This window comes from Geotrypetes seraphini, chromosome 3 (assembly GCF_902459505.1).
Source record: "Geotrypetes seraphini chromosome 3, aGeoSer1.1, whole genome shotgun sequence".
NCBI lineage: Eukaryota > Metazoa > Chordata > Amphibia > Gymnophiona > Dermophiidae > Geotrypetes > Geotrypetes seraphini.
In genome coordinates, this window is record NC_047086.1 from 126,572,083 (window position 1) to 126,595,463 (window position 23,381).

The 23,381-nt window shown below is 43.9% G+C and overlaps 1 protein-coding gene across 3 annotated transcripts in view; it reads left to right on the forward strand.

The window, feature by feature from the left end:
* The window catches only part of INTS9 (integrator complex subunit 9), a 256,971-nt gene that overhangs the window by 229,523 nt on the left and 4,067 nt on the right, over positions 1–23,381 (forward strand). For all 3 annotated transcript variants that reach the window (XM_033938099.1, XM_033938100.1, XM_033938101.1), the window contains 2 exons: positions 5,787–5,885; positions 15,785–15,922. In XM_033938099.1, coding sequence (XP_033793990.1) covers positions 5,787–5,885; positions 15,785–15,922 — 237 coding nt within the window. The remainder of the gene's footprint in view (positions 1–5,786; positions 5,886–15,784; positions 15,923–23,381) is intronic.

The window sequence follows — 23,381 nt, forward strand, 5'->3', positions numbered from 1 at the left end:
CATGGCTTTAAGAAACAATTTGCCGTTTTCCCAATTCCTCCGGATTAAGAGGAATTGTTCCACTGGAAACCGTTACAAGACCCAAGCTACGGGGTTCGGGGAGAAGCTGCGCTTACGCGGCTACCCGCACCAGGTAGTTAAACGAGCACAGAAACGTGCCAAGTATTATAATAGAGATTGGCTGTTGGCACCGAAGGAGACTTTGCCAGAGATGAATAGAGACCATGTTCAAACGTGTGTGATGAGATTCACAGCACAAGGAAATGCTCCGGCTACTATCATGAAAAAGAATTGGAGGATAATTCAAACCCTTCCTTTATTTCATGACGTCCCTTTACGGATTGCGTACACAAGGGACAAGAACCTTAAAGATCTACTAAGTCCTTCCATGTATCGCACAACTCCGAGGGAATTAACAACTCAGCCATGGGGTTTTGTGAAGTGTGGCACTTGTAGTATATGCCAGATGACGGTACAGGGATCCAGCTTTATAAACCCTGTTGACAAAAGAATGTATTATTTGAAACATCATATGACATGTAACTCTGATTTCGTAGTGTACGCTATTTTTTGCCCTTGCAAGAAAGTATACATAGGGAAAACAATACGTCCGTTTAAAATCAGGATGTACGAGCATCGTTCTAATCTTAAGCTCAAAAGAATTAGTGCCCCCATCGTGGAACACTGTCTGGAATTTAAGCATGATTTTCATCATTTATCCTGTATGTGCATTGACCATGTACCTAATAACGAGCGGGGGGGTGACCGACACACTAGATTATTACAAAGAGAAGCCAGATGGACGTTCCAACTTAGTGCTTTAAAACCAACCGGTTTGAATGGGAACATCGGCTGGCACTCTTTTTTCTAATGTCTTTTCTCTGACGTTTTTTATTACTCTTTGGATGACGTCATGATTGCATGTTCTTAAATACGCATGCGCGGCGTCTGTTTGCCTCCGGCGCCATTTTTTGAAGTGTTTTCAGGACTGAACACAGTGAGTACGATTTCGTATAAATTTGCAGTGACAATTGGATGTTTAGCTACCTTAGCGATGGCTCAGCACTTGTCTTATTGTTGTCTTGCAGCTGTTACAAAAATAGGATCCCTGACGAAGCCATAAGCTGGCGAAACGGGTCCCGTCGGGCCTTATTCTGCAACCAGATAAGTGCACCATATTTTCATACACCTAGTGCTATAGAAATAAATATTGATAGAAAGCACTCGGGACTGGTGTGTGGAGGGTTTTGCGACCAATGATAGAAAATCTGTCCTGCTAAGTTACACCACCACAAGAACTGACTGTTCTGTGTTGGATGCAGGTTTCTGAGGTCTTTCCCTCGAGACACATATAAAACCAATTGCATAAAGAACCTATTACTGGGAGTTGTGTACTCTTATTCAATAACATCCCTCCCATTGTATAGTTGTACCTCGAGTTTCTGCTCCCCACATGTAATACTTGACATTTCTCAATGTTAAACTTCATTTGCCATCTCGCCGCCCATTCCTCTAGTTTGTTCAAGTCCCTTTGCAATTCTTCGCAGTCCTCTGTAGTCCGAGCTCCATTAAATAGTTTGGTGTCTGCAAATTTTATTATCTCGCACTTCGTCCCTGTTTCTAGATCATTTATGAAGATATTAAATATCAGCGGCCTGAGCACCGAGCCCAATCAGTTGGCCATATTTTTCCCTTCCAAATCTGTTGACAAAGTCGAGTGAGGGCCATGATAGCACATTTTGAGCCTTTGATTAATTCAGTTGGAATATCGATACCAGGTGACTTGTTTATCAATAAAGCTTTAATTGCTGCTATGACTTCTTTTAAAATATCTGGTTCTTCTGTGGCATCAATTTCCTGTTTAATTTCCCCAGTGTTATTCCCATTGCCTTTTTTGAATACATTTTCCGTATATTCTTTCCATCTCTTTTTAATGCTTTCTGGATCATTCAATATCATTCCATCTGCATCTTTAAGCATCCTCAATCAAGGCTGGAATTTCTTCCACAATCTCTTAAACATCTGATAAGCTACTCTGGTTTTTCCATTTACATATTCCAATTCAGTTTTCTGACAGATATCCTTTAGATTTTGCTCTTTGTCTTGCCAAACTTGACGTTGAAACACTGTTCATTTTGTGACAATTTTTCTCTATCACCAGAAAGTTTTGCTTGTCTTCTTTGTACTTTTCTGGTTTCTTCTGAGATCCAAGGAGATGTCTTGTATTTCTTTCTTTTCTGGAGTGTTTTTTCAGCTTCATCACTAATTATGGTTTTGATGGTGTACATCCAAGAGTGCTGAAGGAACATAGGGAAGTTCTGGTAGATCTGCTGATTGACCTTTTCAATGCTTCTTTAGAGTGGTACCAGAGGATTGGAGAAGGGCAGATGTGGCCCCTCTCCACAAAAGTAGAAGTAGAGAATTATAGGCCAGTAAGTCTGACTTCTGTGGTAAGCAAATAAATGGGAATTCTTTTAAAACAAAGAATAGAATTCACTAGAGGTAGGTCTTGTCAGACAAATCTGATCAATTTCTTTAACTGGGTGACCAGAGAATTGTATAGAGGGAGTGCGCTAGATGTGGTGTATTTAGATTTTAGCAAAGCCTTTGACAGTGTTTCACACAGGTGTCTAATAAATAGAGTGCCCTTGGGATGGGCCTCAAAGTGACGGGCTAGGTCAGGAACTGGGTGAGTGGAAGGCGACAGAGGGTAGTGGTAAATAGAGATCACTCTGAGTAAAGGGATGTTACCAGTGGTGTGCTTCAAGTTTCTGTTCTTGGGCCTGTTCTTTTTAACATTTTTATAAGCGATATTGCTAAAGGGCTGTCAGGTAAGATTTGCCTCTTTGCGAATGATACCGAAATCTGCAATAGAGTACCGTATTTCCCACGAGAACTGATGGCAGGCATTGAGGAAGCAGCATGGGGCCAGGCTGGATGCCAAAAAGATCGCTCCTGCCCTGCACCGCTGTCCGCGACATTGGAGGAGGCAGCCATCCAGCGAAGGAGCAATTTTAAAAGTTACAGGGGACTCCAGTAGCGTCGCGGCTTATCTAATGGGGTGGCTTATCTAGGAGTTTCAAAACGAGAATAAGCATTTCCTGCAGCCTATACATGGGGAAATACGGTAGATACTCCGGATGTTGTGAATAACATGAAGAAAGACCTAATAAAGCTTGTAGAATGGTCTGAAAATTGGCAGCTAAAATTTAATGCTAAGAAATGCAAGGTCATGCATTTGGGCTGCAAAAGCCTGAGGGAATGTAGTATAGGGGGTGAAGAACTTATGTGCACGATAGAAGAGCAGGACTTGGGTATGATTGTATGTGATGATCTTAAGGTGGCCAAACAGATTGAAAAGTTGACGGCAAAAGCTAGAAGCATACTAGGGTGCATAGGAAGAGGTATGGCCAGTTGGAAAAAGGAGATATTGATGCCCCTGTATAAGATTTTTGTGAGACCTCATTTGGAATATTGTGTACAATTATGGAGATCGCACCTTCAAAAAGATAGCAAAATTCTTAGAGCCCGCGTCCCTGAACATTTTACTCTACTCCTTTGTTATTTCATGTATAGATTACTGCAATGCCCTCCTCAAAGGCATAACAAAAAAGAAATAAGAAGACTTCAAATAGTACAAAACACTGCAGTAAAAATTATATTTAATGCAAAAAAATATGACCGTTACCCCTCTCTTACATAAAGCTCATTGGTTACCAATAGAACATAGGATCACCTATAAAATTCTTCTACTAACTTTTAAAACCAGAGCAAATAACCAGCCAGAATTCATTAATAATTTACTTATCCCATATAATCAAACTAGGACTTTAAGATCTACAGCTCACAACCTTCTTACCATCCCCTCATTGAAACATATAAGCACAATGAGGACTACAATTTTCTCTGTTAGCGCCCCCTCTCTTTGGAACAGTATCCCAAATTACTTACGTGAAAAATCAACTCTTGCCAACTTTAAGGTGAAGTTAAAGACATATTCTCTTTCTCGATGCTTTTGTAACCTAAACTGTCCTTTTAAGGGCGACTTAGATTTAAGAAAGGTTTTTACCTTCAGTTCCCCCTCCCTTTGTTATTCTTCCCCTTGCATGTTCTCTTTCTCTCTATCAATTGTAGTTCTAACCCATCTTCCCTTTTGTTCCTGTTTGTCAACGTCTTTAAAAATTGTCATTACCCCAGGTCTGTTTTTGTTTAAAATGTATTTTATTTGGCACATCATTTTGGTGTTTTTATACACCGCCTAGAAGGCTTGATTGGGTGGTATAAGAAATTTAAAATAAACTTGAAACTTGATATAAAAAGGATGGAGTTGGTCCAGAGGAAGGCTACTAAAATGGTGTGTGGTCTTTATCATAAGGCATATGGGGACAGACTTAAAGATCTCAATCTGTATACTTTGGAGGAAAGGCGGGAGAGGGGAGATATGATAGAGATGTTTAAATACCTATGTAATGCAAATGCACGAGTCGAGTCTCTTTCATTTGAAAGGAAGCTCTGAAATTAGAGGGCATAATATGAAGTTAAAAGATGATAGGCTCAGGAGTAATCTAAAGAAATACTTTTTTACAGAAAGGGTGGTAGATGCATATAGCAGTCTCCTGGAAGAGGTGGTAGAGACAAAGAATATCTGAATTCAAGAAAGTGTGGGATAGGCACATGGGATCTCTTAGAGAGAGAAAGAGATAATGGCTTCTGCGGATGGGTGATCTGGCTGGTCAGTTGGCCTTTATCTGCCGTCATCTTCTATATTTCTATAACTCTTTGGCTCTCTGTTGTTTAGTTTTAGCCAAAAGTCTGATGAATTATTTTCAATGTTGTATTTTGGGAGGTTTCTAATGATCTTCTTGTGAAGCTTTACTTGCATTTCAAAACCTCATTGTCACTTCCACAATCAGCTCCTGGTATAGTCCTTGCAGTCAATGCTGCAGATTTTCATCTCTGTCCTATGCAGATGTAGTTAATTTGATTTTGATACATGTCATTTGGAGAGGTCCATGTGTACTGGCAACGATTGTGGTGTTGGAAATGCGTATTCATGATTGATATGGTTTGTTTTGCAAAACTGTTCTAAGTCATCTCCAGCTTCATTTCTTTCTCTATGCCGCATCTTCAAGTGTTCTTTTGTATTGAAGGCCTCCCCTAATGATCAGTAGGTCTTGTTTTGTAGTTTTATTTTTTGTTTCCACATTTCATATTTTTCTGTAATTGATATTTATGCAACAGATACCTAGTGCTTTAACATCTGTTTCGCCTATTTAAGAGGCTCTACATCAGCAGATTTTGTTGTGAGATCTGAGATTATCTGATCTAGATGTCTCAATTCTGACTTTATATCCTTTCTAACATGATGCTACAAATAATCTATACTGACATGCTTTCGTTTTGCTCCACCAACCCTCTAGAGCTTGTCCTGTCTTCATAACTATCCTCATTTTTAAAGCTTCCGAATTGCTCACTTTCATTTTCTTTTAATATTTACAGCTGAGGTCATTCACATGACTGGCTTCCAGGGCAGATTTTTCATGTGTTATTCAATTATTCAATTTTAGCCAGTAGAATTTCCTGTGCTGGAGGCATTTACAGAGAAAACTGAGCTGGGCATATTGCTTAGTGACTGCATGACTGAATTCATCTTTTTAGTTCAGTAGGCCATGTTAAAAATGCTTCATGAATATTGCCAATTTATTGCACAGCCGATTCTTGATAAATTATAAGATTGTCACAGAAAATCATTAATTTTTCTCCTTTGTTTAAATATATATATATAGCTTGCAGATTCCTTGGTGCCCCTGGAGATTAAACCTGGCATTTCCTTGGCAACAGTTTCTGCCATACTACACACCAAAGACAACAAGCATGTGCTACAGGTATTGGATTGTATTTTAGATTTTAATTATTCACCTTCTACAAAGCTAAGCTCGAGGCACGTTCCATAGGTGTGCAAGTCTTACAAACCTTTTTCATATTTTGTGTACTTATTTTTACCAACTGGAAATATAAAAAGAAAAAAATAGCCCATCTATGTCATTCTTCCTCTTAAAGAGAATACGAGTGCTCTGAAATTTTTAACTTTTTAGCTTTAGAAAATGTCTGTCTACTTGTGTTTTTATAAATATAAGAATTGGGATTGACTTCAGTTAAGACATGATATATAAGCCATGGGTATTTGAACCCTAGAACAATAAATGTATAATGGAAGTAACTTGCACAGAGCAGCAGCTGCAATCCTAGCCATCTTCCTGGGTAAACCGGAGGCAGTATGATGATCTTCTGTTTGTTGTCAGTCACAATGTTACTATAATCTGGCATGCTTCAGTTTTTGGAACTGATATTTATGCTACAGGAGAGAGCCTTACTACTCCAGAAAAGGGCAAAGATTACTTTGCAGCCTGATAGACAAAAACACAGCTGAATGTCAAAGGCACATATTCTCAGATAAAATGATATTTGTTGTTGCTCCACCATCTGATCACCAAGTTCATGAGAGGATTCTATAATACACAAAACCTCTGGTTTGAAGCTTCCAGTTCCATGGAATTTAAATGTGGTACTGACTTAACTTATGAAACTTTGTTTTGCTCTCTAGTGTGGTGATTTAAATAGTATGCAAAGACACCTGATATAAAAAATGTGCACTAACATGGGCCTGCACCAGTGGTAGCTATCTGGCACACAAATTTGCAACCAGAATTACATGCATGCATACCCCTCAAATTCTATAAATGGCATCCAAAGTTAGGCACACAGTTATAGATAAGGTCCAGTTACATGTGTAACATAGTCAATTACTGTATATACTCAAATATAAACTGGCCTGAATATAAACCGAGGTAACCACTTTTCCCCCCAAAAGAAGGAAAAAAGGTTGACATGAATATAAACCTCCTGGTTTATATTCAAGTGCCCTGCCTGGCTCTGCACCCAGCTCCTTCCCTTACTCCCTTCCCTTCCAGGCTCTGCTCCCAGTTTCCTCCCTGCCCTACCAGACGCTGCCCCCTGCCCCCCCCCCTCCTGTCCGATGCCTTGCAGGCCTCCACTGGGCCTGTTGTAAGTCCTGGTAGTCCAGCGGGGTAGGAGCAATCTTCCTATTCTCCTGTCCCATGCAGAGTCACTATCTGAATGGCTGCCATGAGTTCTCACGGCAACCTCGTGCAGTCTTATGGTTGCCATTCAGATATCAGCTCTGCACTGCTGGACCAACAGAGATTTTATAGATACCATTTTTACTAATCGGGGAGATGGGAGGGAGGTGAGAATTGTTAGAGTTGCCCAGAACAGGAGGTGGGAGGGATCCCTCCTGTCCTGGCCCACTGCTGGACCTCCAGGTCTTATGGCAAGCCTGGTGGAGGCCTGCAATAGGTTCAGGAGGGGGGGGGTGAGTGGGCACTGACCTGAATATAAACTGAGACATCTATTTTTAGACCTTTTTTGGCCCAAAAATCTCTGTTTATATTTGAGTATATACGGAAATTGGCTAGAAATATCTGTGTTTGGCATTAATAAACACTAAATGGTGCTAATTGCCATTGCAAGCAAAAATTTTGCCATTACACGCATTTTGCCATTGCACGCATTTAAAATTTGATATACCGCTTAAAAAGTTGTATAAGCGGTGCACAAAGTTAGAAACAGATAAAATCTTGGGGGTCATAATTACGCAACAGACTTAAATGACATATTGAAACATGGGGGATAGACAGAGAAATAAAATCTGTAATAGGACAGAGAGATAAAAAGGTCAAAAACAATAGGAAGGGGGCCGAATTTTTAAAAAAAACCTCCAATAATTAATTCTGTCACTGGCTACGTCTAATTTAATTGTTGCCGGAGATTTCAATGCTGTCATGGATTTATTATTGGATAAACAACCTAGTAAGCAATTAAAATCATTAGGTTTAGATAATTTTGTGCCTTCATGTGGATTGAAAGATATATGGCGGATTCTTCATTTTAATACTCGCAAATTTTCCTTTTGCTTCCTCATTCATAAATCATTTTCAAGAATTGATTATATTTTTGTTTCAAATCATTTAACTCAACAGCCAGCATAGACCCGATCCTTTTGACGGATCATGCTGAAATTTGGATAGAATATCAGTTCACCGAAAAAGATTCTAATAGACCTTTTTGGAGGTTTAATAATACATTGCTTGCAGATTCAAATTTCTCGAGGAAATTCAAATAAAAATGAATGAGCATTTTCAACTCAACACCTCGGAGGAAATCTCTTTGGAAACTATATGGGATGCTTTCAAAGCCACAATGAGAGGGCAAATAATTTCATATTCGGCGTATATTAGGAAACTGTTAAAGTAGAATTTTCCAATTTGAAACAAACTATTTTGACTTTAGAGTCACAATTAGCCTCGAAATGGGAACAAAACACATTGCAGTCTCTTATGAAAGCTAAATTTAAGTATAATGAGAGGGGAGTCATGTGATGTGTTGAGCCGAGCAAGACGTGCTTTGCTCAAGCTCCGGGGCCCTGGGGCCCTCGCACCTTGCATGCCTTCAGCTTTCATATCTGTACCCGTGTTTCTTGATCGTATGCTGCATGGAAAAGTTCTTACAGTCTAGTAGCCCTACTATGAGCGGTAAGACGACCTGCGCCGCCAAGGATCGGGAAGTGAGAGCCTCGCGGGCTGACTCAAAGATGGCGGTGGCGTCTGATGTGGGTTCTGCGCTTCCCTTATTGGCGGCTCACATCGAAGCGTTGTCTGCCTCAGTGGTGCAGGCCTTGGACACCCGTTTTGATTAGCTTTCCAACCAACTTACCTCGCTAGAATCTCTCCTAACCGACACCACCCGACGCACCAGCGAGTTGGAGACCCACGTATTGCAAGTAGAGGACGCCCATTCCGCCTCTGCGGCAGACATTACATCTCTCAAAGAACAGCTTCAGTGCCAGGCGGACAAAATCAAGGACTTGGAGAACCGATCGAGATGCGATAATTTGCGTCTGATCGGTCTGCCTGAGGCGGTTTCCGACACTCGCCTGCTCACCACATTGGAGTCCTGGCTTCAGGCAGAGTTGCCGCTCCCTGCCGGTATGGGACCCTTACGGCTGGAGCGAGCTCACCACCTTGGGAGACGTGCTGAGGACCATACCCGCGCTCGGGTTACTATGTTCAAGGTGCTCAACTCGTCGCATAAAGCCGAACTTATGCGACACTATCGGAAGAAGCACAACACCCTTACTTACGAGGGGGCTCCAGTCCGTTTGTTCCAGGACTACTCCCCTGCCTTACAGGAGCGACGGCATTGGTTTTCCAGAGTTTGTTCTGCCTTGTTTGACCACAAACAGCGTTTCCAACTCTTATATCCTACACTCTTGAAGATTTGGATGGCTACCAGGTGGAAGAGCTACACCTCGGTGGAGGACGCACAGGCATACTTGGATGCCCTTCCGGGGGAAACTGGACCTTCATTGGCCCCATGAGGTTCCGGGCATCATTGCTGCAGTTCCCCTCTCGTTGTTGTCATTCTACTACGGATTATTTTCTGACCCTTCTTTATGGGGGGGGGGGGGTCCTCTTTTGGATCCTGACTGCGCTTTGGTCATCAGCTCCCTTACAGGAGTTTTTTCTTCTCCTTGGTGTCTGGGGTGGAGCCGGGCGACAGCGGTGTGCTTCAGCGGACATGGACATCTCTGACTGCTAATTTTGGGGTGCCAGACCCTTGGAGGAATGGGGGCATCCTTGGACTCCTTGAGTCCTCATTGGACTGCTTGTTTTGCAGACTGTTGTTTTCGGAGTGTTTGGGGTATGTTTGGGGGTTTTGCTTGAGGCTGGGGTTGCCTGTTTGGGTTTCTTAGGTTGGAATTTGGTTCCCTTGGGGGGGACCTGTTTCCTTGCGTAAGTGGGGTGCTGCGTCCTGATCTGGGTTGACACTGTCGGTCTTGAGTTGGGATAGACTGGTGTGGGGAATTTGAAGGTTGGAAGAGTGTGTGTTCTAGAGATAGTTTTTGGCTGGGTTCTCTTGGAGGGTTCTGGTAATCTATGGAGGCCTCTTTGAACCGTTGCGACTTGGTCTCCGCCTTTGTGTTGGGAGGCTGGGTGAGGGAGGGTGTGGAGTGGATGGTGCGTGGCTGGATTGGGTTCTTGGTTTGCTGTGATCATCAGGGTGGGTGGGTACTGGGGGCCCTGTTCACGTCCTTGCGTGACTTTCTCTACACGTTCGAAGGACGGGGTGTGAGTTTGTAGTTGGGTTTATGGGGGGATTGGTTTGGGTAGGTGGGGGTGGTGTTTGGGTTAGGGTGGGTTGGGTTTGTGGGGGTGGGGGCTCCTCCTTCAGTATGTATATTCAGTTTTTTCAGTATTTGCATTGCTCCTGTTTCCTTTTTCAGGCTATGCCACCTGTGTGGCACCACTACTTTGGGGGGTGGCTGGGCCTCTGAGGTAGTCTACACTTTTTTCTTCTTTCTTGTCTTTGTTGCTCTTATCTTGATTTTCTGACCTTAGTACCCCTTTTAGACTTACCTCTTGGAATGTTGGGGGCATTACGTCACCGATAAAGCGGTCCAAAATACTAGCTGCTCTGCAGCGTTATCGCTCGGATATTGCTTGCTTACAGGAAACTCGTCTGACTGACGCGGAACATCTTAAGTTGGGCTGTTCCAGGGTGGGTGAGGTCTATTTTGCTTCCTCTCAGAGCCGTCATGATGGAATTGCTGTGTTGGTCCGCAAGTCTTCGCCTCTTGGAGTGTGGGTTCTTGATAAAGCTCTTGATGGTAGATCTTTGCTTTTGCGCCTTACTTTGGGTGCTCGATCCTATCTTTTACTTGTGGTCTATGGCCCTAACTCGGGGGAATCGGCTTTTTTTGCAACGGTTGCTTCAGCTTTGCTCTCGTTTTTCTGGGGATTCACTTCTCATCTTGGGAGACTTTAACTTGGTCCTGCACCCTGACTTAGATAAGTCCGGAACCTCTATTGCCTCTTTGGGGGCTAAGGGTCGGCTTCTCTCTAATTTTTGTGATACTCTTTCTGTGGTAGACCCTTGGCGACTTCTTCATCCTGAAGTTCGTGACTATACTCATCTTTCTCGGGCCCATGGTACCTGGGCCCATGGTACCTTCTGTCTTCGACATTGTTCTCTTCAGTCCAGTCGGCCGAGATCGGTCCCTTGAACATTTCGGACCATACCCCGATTTGGGTAGATATTCATCTGGACGTCATGTATCTTCGGACCTCATCTTGGTGGTTTCTGTTCTATCTTGCTCAAGACAAGGAATTTCAAACCTTTTTGCAGGCCCAATGGGAGGATTATTCTACCAATAATGCTTCCCACATGGATGATCCTATTTTGTTTTGGGAGGCTGCTAAGACAGTGATTCAGGGACATATTATTTCTTTTCTCATCTCTGTGGTCCTTTACTGGCTTACTTTAACACTGCTATTGCTCAGGGCTCTTTTCCGTGCTATGCTAATGAAGCCATTATCTCTTTATTGTTGAAGCCTGGTAAGGAGGCTGACTCACCGGGATCCTATCGTCCCATCTCCTTGATCAACATAGATATCAAGCTTTTTGCCCTTATGTTGGCTGATCGTCTTGCTCCACATCTCCCAGGCCCTTCAGAATAAACTACAGTTATGGGGAACTCTTCCCTTTTCGCTCTTGGGTCGGGTGCATCTTTATAACATGCTCATTGTCCCCTGTTGGCTATATGTCTTGCAGGTCCTTCCTCTTTACTTCTCGAGATGAGCGACGACTGGAACGCTTGGTTCAGAGATTTCTTTGGACTGGGAAGGGGCCTCGGCTGCTTTATAAATGGGCAGCAACTCCGTGGTACAGGGGTGGATTGGGATTGTTGAACCTTTGGGATGTGGTATGCGCCACAACAATGATCTTTTCATGGGTACTTCAGCATTCACCAACACTTCTTTGGAACTCTCCTGTTTTCAATCTACTCACTTTAGTGCATATCTTCATTCTCTTCCTTCTCTTTTGCCTGAGTCTCTCTGTGTGAAAGTGCTCCACCGTCCCTTGCGGAAGGTTTGGCGCTGGGTCTGTAAATACCACGCTCTTTCTGCTTCTGTAACTCCCTTTCTGCCTATCCGCTTTAATAGCTCTTTCCTACCTGGGATAGATGGGCCGAGTTTTGCTCGGTGGGAAACAAGGGGTATTCACTATGTGTTTCACTTGGTTGATGATGATGGCAACATTAAGTCTTTTGCACAGTTGCGAGACGAGTTTGATCTCCCACCCACTGATTATTTTGCTTATATGCAAATTCGACATTACATTTCTTCTTTACCCTCTAGTTCTTTGCAAGCCTCCTGCCAAGAGCTGCTGTCTACGGCATTCACCTTTGGATCCCAACTTCCGGTCCCCCTTAAATTCCATCATCGCCATTTGAAGGATGAGTCCCCCTTGTTTGACCATTCTAAACTGGGGGATGCTTGAGCCCGTGACCTTGCAGTGGAGTTGCTGGATGATGTGCTTTTGCAGGCTGTCCGTAGGTTGCCTGCCTTTCGAAAGTATACCACCTTTTGGGAACAACACTATAAGTTGGTTTTCCGTTTGTACATCTCTCCAAAAAGGGCTTATTTATCCCGACTTCGTGAAACCGCTGCCTGTCTCCGATGCCAGGCTCCTGAAGCAGGCTTGGGACACATGTTTTGGACTTGCCCTAATGTTCAAGCTTTTTGAAATGCTGTTTTTGTTTTTGTGGAGCGCATGTGGAACATTACTATTCGTCGATCCCCTTTGTTCTTATTTGGAGCTGTTCCCCACTATTTCCCTTGTATAAGGGGGGCTGCTGCTTTCCTTAAGTGGACTGTCCTTGTGGCCCTGAAATGTATTTTGTTGTACTGGCTTGGAGGATGCTGCTCCAGATTACTCTCTTTGGCGCTGTAGCATGATTACTCTCTTGATGTGGGAAAGGAGGGATGTGCTATGCTAATGAGGCCATTATCTCTTTATTGTTTAAGCCTGGTAAGGAGGCTGACTCACCGGAATCCTATCTTTATAAACGATCTGGACATTGGTACGATGAGTGAGATGATTAAATTTGCGGACGATACAAAGTTATTCAGAGTAGTGAAGACACAGGGGGATTGCGAAGATCTGCATCGTGACATAATCAGATTCGAGGAATGGGCATCAGCATGGAAAGATGATGTTCAACGTGGATAAGTGTAAAGTGATGCATGTAGGTAACAAAAATCTCATGCATGATGTCCAGGGCGGTACTTGGAGAGAATCCCCAGGAAAGAGACTTGGGAGTTATGATCGACAAGTCGATGAAGCCGTCCATGCAATGTGCAGCAGCGGCGAAAAGGGCGAACAGAATGCTAGGAATGATAAAGAAGGGGATCACAAACAGATTGGAGAAGGTTATCATGCGCCCTCACCTGGAATACTGCGTCCAGCACTGGTCGCCGTACATGAAGAAGGACACGGTACTACTCAAAAGGGTCCAGAGAAGAGCGACTAAGATGGTTAAGGGGCTGGAGGAGTTGCCGTACAGTGAAAGAGTAGAGAAACTGGGCCTTTTTTCCCTCAAACAGAGAAAATTGAGAGGGGACATGATCGAAACATTCAAGGTACTGAAGGGAATAGACTTGGTAGATAAGGACAAGTTGTTCACCTTCTCCAAGGTAGGGAGAACGAGAGGGCATTCTCTAAAATTGAAAGGGGATAGATTCCGTACAAACATAAGAAAGTTCTTTTTCACCCAAAGAGTGGTAGAAAACTGGAATGCTCTTCCGGAGTCTGTCATAGGGGAAAACACCCTCCAGGGATTCAAGACAAAGTTAGACAAGTTCCTGCTGAACTAGGGCTAGTCTCAGGATGCTGGTCTTTGACCAGAGGGCCGCCGCGTGAGCGGACTGCTGGGCACGATGGACCACTGGTCTGACCCAGCAGCGGCAATTCTTATGTTAAATTACGTATAATAATAAGCTGTTTAAATTAATGTGGGGTCCATTGACAAATTTTGTTAACACTGATTAGCTGGATTATTCCCCTATTTCCTATTTGATTTACACATCCAGGGAGGGTGGGTGGAATGGAGGGGGGTATTATATTTTCTTGTATTCATTGACCAAATGAAAGTGCTGTTTATGATTTTTACTGTATGTATCCACTTTGGTTTTGTTCTTGAATTAGGGTGGGAAGGGAGGGGGGGAATGTTTTGTAGTATTTATTTGATTGATTGTAAGTACTGTCTTGAAGTCAATTGTGTGTATTTTAATAATGAATGGAAAGTTAATAAAGAGTTAAAAAATAAAATAAAATAGATGATGTAAAGAGGGAATAATTAGCCCTCTTTTCTAAACAGTATGTCTAATTTCTCTCATGCACAACTGCAAAGGGGATGTTCTGTGGGAGGGGGAGAGGGGAACATAGTCATGTCAGGGGCATTCTTGCTATTCTTGCACACTCTTAATTGAATTTACACACCCAACTTGTGCATTTAAGCGCCACCATTTACACCAGCCATAGATATGGTAGAAGTGGCCATGCCTAAAGTTTAGTGCTTACCCATAGACTTAATGCTAGTATTTTGTAACAGATTTGGTACGCAACGCTGCCATTATGGAATACTATTTTAGCACCCAGCTTTATGCACCTAATTTTTAATGACCTATATTGAATTTATTCCTTTACTGTATCTGCACTTGTGCTGGAATGTTTTTTTCTGTGCATCTGATTTTTGTGATACTAATATTTATGCGCAGAATAGCATTCCAGCACATGTTCAGATATATGTGTATGGAACTTAAGGTGCTGATAACAGTTTTTTCTACTCAGACTTGTGCACACATGCAGTTCAATCCTATAGTGTTTATACTTTTGAAATAGTAAACAAACAGTTTGTATGTACCCATTCCACTGTACCCACTGTACCTTCTGTCGGCTCTCTTTTAGTCATAAGAATATGAGAGCTCCTTTACTGGATCAGACCAAGGATCCTTCTCGCTCTAAGTATCTGTAAGAGTCCCAAAAGTAGCAAGATTCCATTCTAGTTATCCCCAGAGATAAGCTGTGACTTTCACCAGGCCTACTTTAACAGTAGCTTATGAGATTTCCCTCCAGGAACTTGACCAAACCTTTTATAAACCCAGCTACTGTATATTAACTGCTTTTACCACTTGCTCTGCCCTTCTATGTACCTTTTCCAGTTCTACTATATTTCATTGTCAGTCTCTTCATCCTGTCCAGAAGGATTTTAGAAATTCCTTGCGTAATTGGGAGGACCACACTGGTGGAAGCATACTATCAATAAAGGTTTCACATTGCATTTTGCTGCCTGCAGAGCTCTTATCCTGTTTGATACTATGCCATCTTTAACATGCAGTGTAACCCATCTACTAATTAAGCCACCCTGTCATTTTGATTTGTAGATGGGAATCATGGTGTCCTATTGGTTGTCCTCCTTCCACCATATTTGATTTGATTTATTGGCTCTATATACCACCTAGTACAAAGTTTTTAAAAGTGGTTTACAAAAAACCCCAAAATATAATCAAATACAAATCTTAATACAAATTAAATAAAATATAAAATAAAGGTGAGTCATAAAATCTATAATTCACAGTCAAACATCATAGGAAAATGAAAATCTCTCTTATATTTAACACTTCATTTATTAACACACATTCTTTGTTTTGAATTTTTTTTATTCATTTTCTTATGTTACAACAAGTGAATTACATATTCTTTATACAAACTTATATATACACACTTGATAAGCTTATATATTGATATATTATTTAAAACACACATTCTAACTGTCCCATCTTACTTACTTTTTCTGCTTTAGCTTCCGCCAAAGCCAGTACAACCTCAAACAAGCAAGAAGCGAAAAAGAGCAAATGAAGAAAGTCCTGAATGCCATCCTTTTAAACCGCTGCTCAGTGGCTCCATTCCTGTGGAGCAGTTTGTGCAAACATTAGAGAAGGTGAGCATTAATTCGCTTCCCAGGTGTACATTTTTATAAAATAATCAATGGAAAAGTGAATAACCCATCAGAGAACACTGAAACTTGCCTGGAGGAGCCTGAATGGAGCAGCAGTTACAATCTTACTAGGTAGACTGGATGGACCATTTCAGCTTTTATCTGTTGTTGTCATCTACTAAGTTACTATATATGTTGCTTCTATAAACTCTAATGTAGTGGTTCTCAATCTTTCTTCTGTTGTGACATACCTGACAGGCAATGTTCATGTATATGACACACTGAACATTATAATTCACAGCTAAAGAAAACCCTCTTAAGTATTTCATTGTTAAAAATGATATAAAAAAAATATAAAATATTCTTAAACAAAATTTGCTTAGTTTTAAAAACCATTGTTAAAATGAAACTTGTTAAATTTATTTCTTTTTAAATAAGTTTCAATCTTTATCCATGAAAAAACTTGAACTAATGTAATGCATACAGTTTTTCCTTATGGGATTGAATAGTAGGAAAATTCACAATAAAATTACTGCCAACATCATAAACTTTTATCCATTCTAGAGTCTATACAGTTTATCATACAAAACAAATGTATTTCAAATTCTGGTGTCAACTTAGTAACAGCAACACAAAATCTTTTTCTTCCAGATATTGTGGAGTAACACAAAACCCTGCAAATACAGTCTACTCCACTTAAGTGCACATTGGATAAGTACACACTCCCTCTATCTGCAACAGGAATTTACAGTCCCAAATTTTTTCCATTCCGTTTGATAAGCGCAAACTCCAATTAAATGCAATGAAATGACTAACGATTTTAATAACATCACTCCGTTTAGGTGCACCCTCCCTCCACTCCCTGCCACGCAAGCCATGCAGCTACACATAATGCTGTGAGCCAATGAAGAAGAGAGACAGGATCACTTCTCAAACCTCATTGGCTCCCAGTTTCATGATGTACAATTGCTGTGTGGCATGCAATTGTACATCATGAAGTTGGGAGCCAATGAGTTTGGAGGGGTGGTCCTGCCTCTCTCTCTGGTGGTTGTCCGTACGGATGTTCTTCTTCACCCAGAGAGTGGTAGAAAACTGGAATGCTCTTCCGGAGTCTGTCATAGGGGAAAACACCCTCCAGGGATTCAAGACAAAGTTAGACAAGTTCCTGCTGGAACGTACTCAGGTAGGGCTAGTCTCAGGATGCTGGTCTTTGACCAGAAGGCCGCCACATGAGCGGACTGCTGGGCACGATGGACCACTGGTCTGACCCAGCAGCGGCAGTTCTTATGTTCTTAAACACATTCAAGGAATGGGCCGTGAAATGGCAAATGAGGTTCAATGTGGATAAGTGCAAGGTGATGCATGTCGGTAACAAAAATCATATGCACAAATACAGGATGTCCAGTGCTATACTCGGAGAGAGCTCCCAGGAAAGAGACTTGGGAGTACTTGTAGACAAATCAATGAAACCGTCCGCGTAATGTGTGGTGGCGGCGAAAAGGGCAAACAGAATGCTAAGAATGATTAAGAAGGGGATCAGAAACAGATCTGGAAAGATTATTATGCCATTGTACCGGGCCATGGTATGCTCCTACCTGGAATACTGCATCCAACACTGGTCGCCGTACATGAAAAAGGACATAGTACTACTCGAAAGGGTCCAGAAAAAAACAACAAAAATGGTTAAGGGACTGGAGGAGTTGCCGTACAATGAGAGGCTAGAGAAACTGGACCTCTTCTCCCTTGAAAAGAGAAGACTGAGATGGGACATGATCGAAACATTCAAGATATTGAAGGGAGATTGTTCACCCTCTCCAAGGTGAAGAGAACCAGAGGGCACTCGCTAAAGTTAAAAGGGAATAGATTCCGTACAAATGGTAGAAATCTGGAACGCTCTTCCAGAGGCTGTTATAGGGGAAAAGCACCTTTCAGTGATTCAAGAAAAGGTTGGATAAGTTCCTGCTGGAACAGAACATATGCAGGTAATACTAGACTCAAATAGAGCACTGGTCTTTGACCTAAGGGCCGCTGCGTGAGCGGACTGCTGGGCACGATGGACCACTGGTCTGACCCAGCAGCGGCAAATCTTATGTTCTTATGTTCTTGTAGTGTAGTGATACACAGCCATATGAGTCACGTCGCAGGGACTAAAAGAGGGAAGATGCCTGCCGTTTTCTTCTGTACCCATGCAATCATGTGGCTATAGAGGCAGTGTAGCCACTGTGCATCTAAAACATATAGGCCCATGCGATTCAACTGCTATAGAAGCGTGGAGCAACCAGGGTTGTCAAATTCAATCATATTAAAGGGCCAAAATCCAAAACACAGGCTAAGTCACAGGCCAGATCCTGCCCAATCTCCGCCCCAGACCCAGCCCCCATAATGCTAATTATAACACAATTTTTTCCATTCATTTTTCATATATACTCATACAATATAATCTTATTAACATAATGGTATACACATAATGGTATACACATAATGGTAATGGTTAACCACAAAATTAAACTACACAAAACACACTGTATGCTTCTCAGCATTCATTCCTACCAGAACACAAATAACCCCTATGCAAATACGGGACCAAAAACTAAAAATACTAATATATATATATATATTTTTTTTTTTTTAAACCCACCCTAAGATTCAAGATTCTGCATGCAGTACAACCCCCAGAGAAAAAGAAACAAATGTATTTCTTCCTGAGCAGTGCAAAAGATAGACAGCAGATTAAAATGCTCAAAATTGACACAATTTAAACACTAACTTGAAAATAAAATCATTCCCCCTACCTTTGTTGCCCCCCTCCCTCCATGCAGTGCCTCACTCCAGCGGGTGTCTAACCTTTTGACCGGCTCCAACCTGGCCATTTTATGCGGCCCATGGTCCGATGTCCCCAGTGTTACCTTGTGGCTGGCTCCCTCCTCACAGCCATAGTGTGCATGGAGCCACGTGCAGGGTTGCTCGTGCATCCTGCACCTGAACCGGAAGCCTTCTCTCTGACGTCGCAACATCAGAGGGAATTCTGCTGGATGAGGTGTGGGACGTGCGAGGAGCCACTGCACTGCAGCTGTGAGAAGGAAGGAACTGAAAATAAGGTAACATTGGGGGGCATTGGACCGCGGGCCACATAAAACGACCATGCGGGCCGGATTTGCCCCGCGGGTCTTGAGTTTGACACCTGTGACCTAAACGGTGCAATGGAAGTGAAGGCTCAAAACCCATAGAGGGGCATAATTGAAAGGAACGTCTAAGTCCATTTTCATCTAAGCTGCAAGTCGGCCAAAGAAAAAAAACAGCCTAGGACACATTTTCGAAAAATACATCCAAAATTTTTTTTGTTTCGAAAATCATCTAACTACCGTATTTTCACGTAGATAACGCGCACCCGTGTAAAACGCGCACACGGGTATAGCGCGCGGAAAACACAAATTTATGTACAGAAATTTTTATATACCGCGCACACCCGTATACCGCGCATGCTGCCCGACTCTCCCTTCGCCCGCCCCGACTCTCCTCTGGCCACCCCGACACTCCTTTTGCCCGCCCCGACTCTCCTCTCCCCCTTGAAGTCCTGTCCCCACCCTGAAAGCCTGAGGCACATGGGCCCAACCCGACCATGTGCCCAAGGCCCCGCCCCCAGGAGGCGGAGCTTTGGGACGGATGGGCCAATCTGGCCTTATTCCGTCGTTGGCTGCCTGCCAGACAGGCGGGTTTGGCTCCTGTCTGTCCGGCCAACTACACAAAGGTACGGGGAAGGGGGGTGGGGGTGTCGTGGGGGTCTGCCAGGGGGGTCGCGGGTCAGCTGGGGGGGCAGTCGGAGGTTCTTGGGGGGGGTCATTGGGGGGAGGGGGGTTTGCATCGAGGGCAGGAGGGCCTGGGATCCCTCCTGCCCGTAATGTAGTGCGGGGTGGGGGTAGGGGGTCGCCGTGGCCAGGAGGGTTTGGGCTCCCTCCTGGCCCGATATTGTCGGGGAGTTGGGGAGTCGGCGGGGCAAGAGGGCTTGGGCTCCCTTTTGCCCCGATCGTGTCGGGGGGGGCCACCATTGGCTGGGGCAAGAGGGCTTGAGCTCCCTCTTGCCCCGATCGTGTTGGGGGTGCCGCGGTTGGCTGGGGCAAGAGACTTGAGCTCCCTCTTGCCCCGATCGTGTTGGGGAGTCGGCGGGGCAAGAGGGCTTGACGTTAGAGAAAGGGCGAACCGCCGGAAGAGGAAGCAGCAGGCGCAGGGCTCACAGAAGGGCCGGGACCGCCAAGAGGAAGCAGCAGGACACCGGTAGGAGCTTCTACATGATGGGAGGCTGTGGGGGTGCGAGCGGTCCTTCAGGGTGGGGGTGCGGGTGCGGGTGGGAGTGCGTGCGAGCGGTCCTTCGAGGTGGGGGTGCGGGTGCGTGCGAGCGGTCCTTCGGGGTGGGGGTGCGAGCGGTCCTGCGGAGGGGGGTGAATCGGACGTCAGGGGGGAACTATGTAAAAAAAAAATTATATAGCGCGCTCACGCGTATACCGCGCAAGGTTATGCACGGTTTGTAAAAACACGTATAACGCATGCGTTATATGCATGAAAATACGGTATACGTCCTGCTGATCTGATCGTCCAAGCCGCTAAATCGTCTATCTTTATACCACATTTTCGTCCAACTTTTCGTCCAAGTCAAAAATGCCTAGAACAAGCCCTGTTGGACGTGGGAGGGGTCATCAAAGTGATGGACTGAACACCCAGACATGGCACCTAAATAGTGGGGTATCATACAGGGCACTGCTGTAAACTTCACAAAAAGGGTGCCATGTCTTCTCCTCACTACAGCTCCCTCATAGGTCACGGTGAGCCCCCCAAACCACCTCCAGAATCCCCTAAACTAGTATTCTTCAACCGCCGGTCCACAGAAAATTCCTGTCGGTCCACACAGGGCCGGCGAGATCGGATTGGGGCCATCAGCATCTGGGCTGCAACGGCGATGGGTGGCATCGGCATCAGGCCCCCCCACGATGCAATTCAGGATCGGTAACGGGCCCCCCGGCACTCAAGATCGGCAACGGGCCTCCCCCTTCCCGCGATGGCACTCAAGTTCCGCAAACAGCCTCTTTTTCCCCGGGCATCAACAGCACTTCAGATCGGCAACGCAGTGCTCAGCCCAAAGCTTCCCCTCTGACACAGCTTCCTGTTTCCACCCAGGCAGTTCGAGTCAGAGGGAAGCTTTGGACTGAGCACCGCGTTGCTGATCTGAAGTGCTGTTGATTCCCGGGGAAGAGGAGGCCCGTTATCGATCTTGAGTGCCGGGGGGGGGGCTGTTACCGATCTTGAGTGTCATTGCGGGGAGGGGGCGTTGCCAATCTTGTTGCCAAAATCGGAAAGAAAGGTAAGAGGAAGGGAGAGAGATGGGCCAGTGGTGGATGGAGATATTGAGAGAAGGGGCAGATGATGGAAGGGGGGAGAGAAGAGGGAAGATGGGAAGAAGTGGGGAGAAGGGGGAGAGAGAAGAGGGCAGATGATGAAAGTGTGGAGAAGGGGGAGAGAGAAGAGGGCAGATGAGGGAAGTGGGTAGAAGGGATAGCAAATGCTGAATGGAAGTGGAGAAAGAACACATACTGGATGGAAGGAGGGATAAAGAAAAAGGACATGCTGGATGGGGGAAGAAGATAGAGTTAGTGAGATAATGGAGGGGTAAAGGAAAGGGATAGCATGCTATGGGTATCTTCCCATTAACTCATAGAAACATAGAAGATGACGGCAGAAAAGGGCTACAGCCCATCAAGTCTACCCAATCTGCTTACCCACCCCCTGTCTATGCCCTAATGACCCAATTTCCTTATCTTGGCCCTCGTAGGGATCCCACATGGGTATCCCATTTATTCTTAAAGTCTGGCATGCTGTCTGCCTCGATCACCTGCACTGGAAGCTTGTTCCAATGATCAACCACTCTCTCTGTGAAGAAATACTTTCTGGTGTCGCCATGAAATTTTCCACCCCTGAGTTTGAGCGGGTGCCCTCTTGTGGCCGAGGATCCCTTGAGAAAGAAAATATCATCTTCCACTTCGACACGTCCCATGAGGTACTTAAATGTTTCGATCATGTCTCCCCTCTCCCTACGTTCCTCGAGAGTGTAGAGCTGCAATTTGTTCAGTCTCTCTTCGTACGAGAGACCCTTGAGCCCCGAGATCATCCTGGTGGCCGTCCACTGAACCGATTCAATTCTGCGCACATCTTTACTGTAATGTGGCCTCCAGAATTGCACACAGTACTCCAGATGAGGTCTCACCATGGCCCGGTACAACGGCATTATGACTTCAGGCTTTCGGCTGACGAAACTTCTATTGATACAACCCAATATCTGCCTTGCCTTAGATGAAGCCTTCTCCATTTGATTGGCAGTTTTCATATCTGCACTGATGATTACTCCTAAATCTCTTTCTGCTGAAGTCCTAGTTAAAGTTTCTCCGTTCAAGAAGTACGTCCTGCATGGATTTCCGCTTCCGAGGTGCATGACCTTACATTTCTTAGCATTGAAGCCTAGCTGCCAGGTTGAGGACTAACTTTCCAATATAAGCAGGTCCTGCGCCATATAATTCTGTAAACTGCATTCACTTACTATATTACATAGTTTGGCGTCATTGGCGAATAGTATTATTTTACCTTGAAGCCCTTGAGTCAGATCCCCTATGAATATGTTGAAAAGGAGTGGACCCAGGACCGAGCCCTGCGGCACTCCACTGGTCACCTCATGCCGTTTTATAATAAAGTAATTACTATTGAATCCAGTTTAATGTTAATTTTAATTTTCTATAGACTCACAGTTATAATTCAGCCGTTATAGAATCCTGAACAGTTAACGGTTACTCCATGTCTTGCTGTTGTTGTTCAATGAATTCTTTAAAGCATTGTAAGAATCAAAATGAAATGTCTTATTATCCAAAGTAACCTGCATTACTGAAAGGTAAAAAAGCCCGTATCTGGCTCCAAGCTGATTTAACTGCGATCGTAAAACCAGCATCTGTTTCCTTTGATCCGCAGTTTGTTTATCAAAGTCCAGGACTAGTGAAAGTTTCCTCTCCTGGTACTGTAAACCTTTCTTTTACTTAGCAGCACGTAGTATTTCAAATGCCTGGTTGAATCTTAGTACTCTAAAAATTAGAGGACGTGGGCTGTTAGACTTATTTATTATTTTCCCTTGGATCCGATGTGTCCGCTCTACCTCAAAGGGAACCAAAAAATTCAAGGCCAACAGTTTGGGAATAAAATTTTCAACAAATTTAACCGGATCTGACCCCTCAGCCCCCTCCTGTAGACCCAGTACCTTAATATTATTTCTTCTAAAATGATTCTGCAAATCCTCCAGGTCTTTGTTTAAGTGCAGAATCTTTTTGTGATCCTTACTGCCATCCTTTGCTCTACAGAGTCAACCCGAGTCATGCACACAGCCAATTGCTGTGAAATATTAGCAGCCTCGTCCATTACACGTGTTACCTTA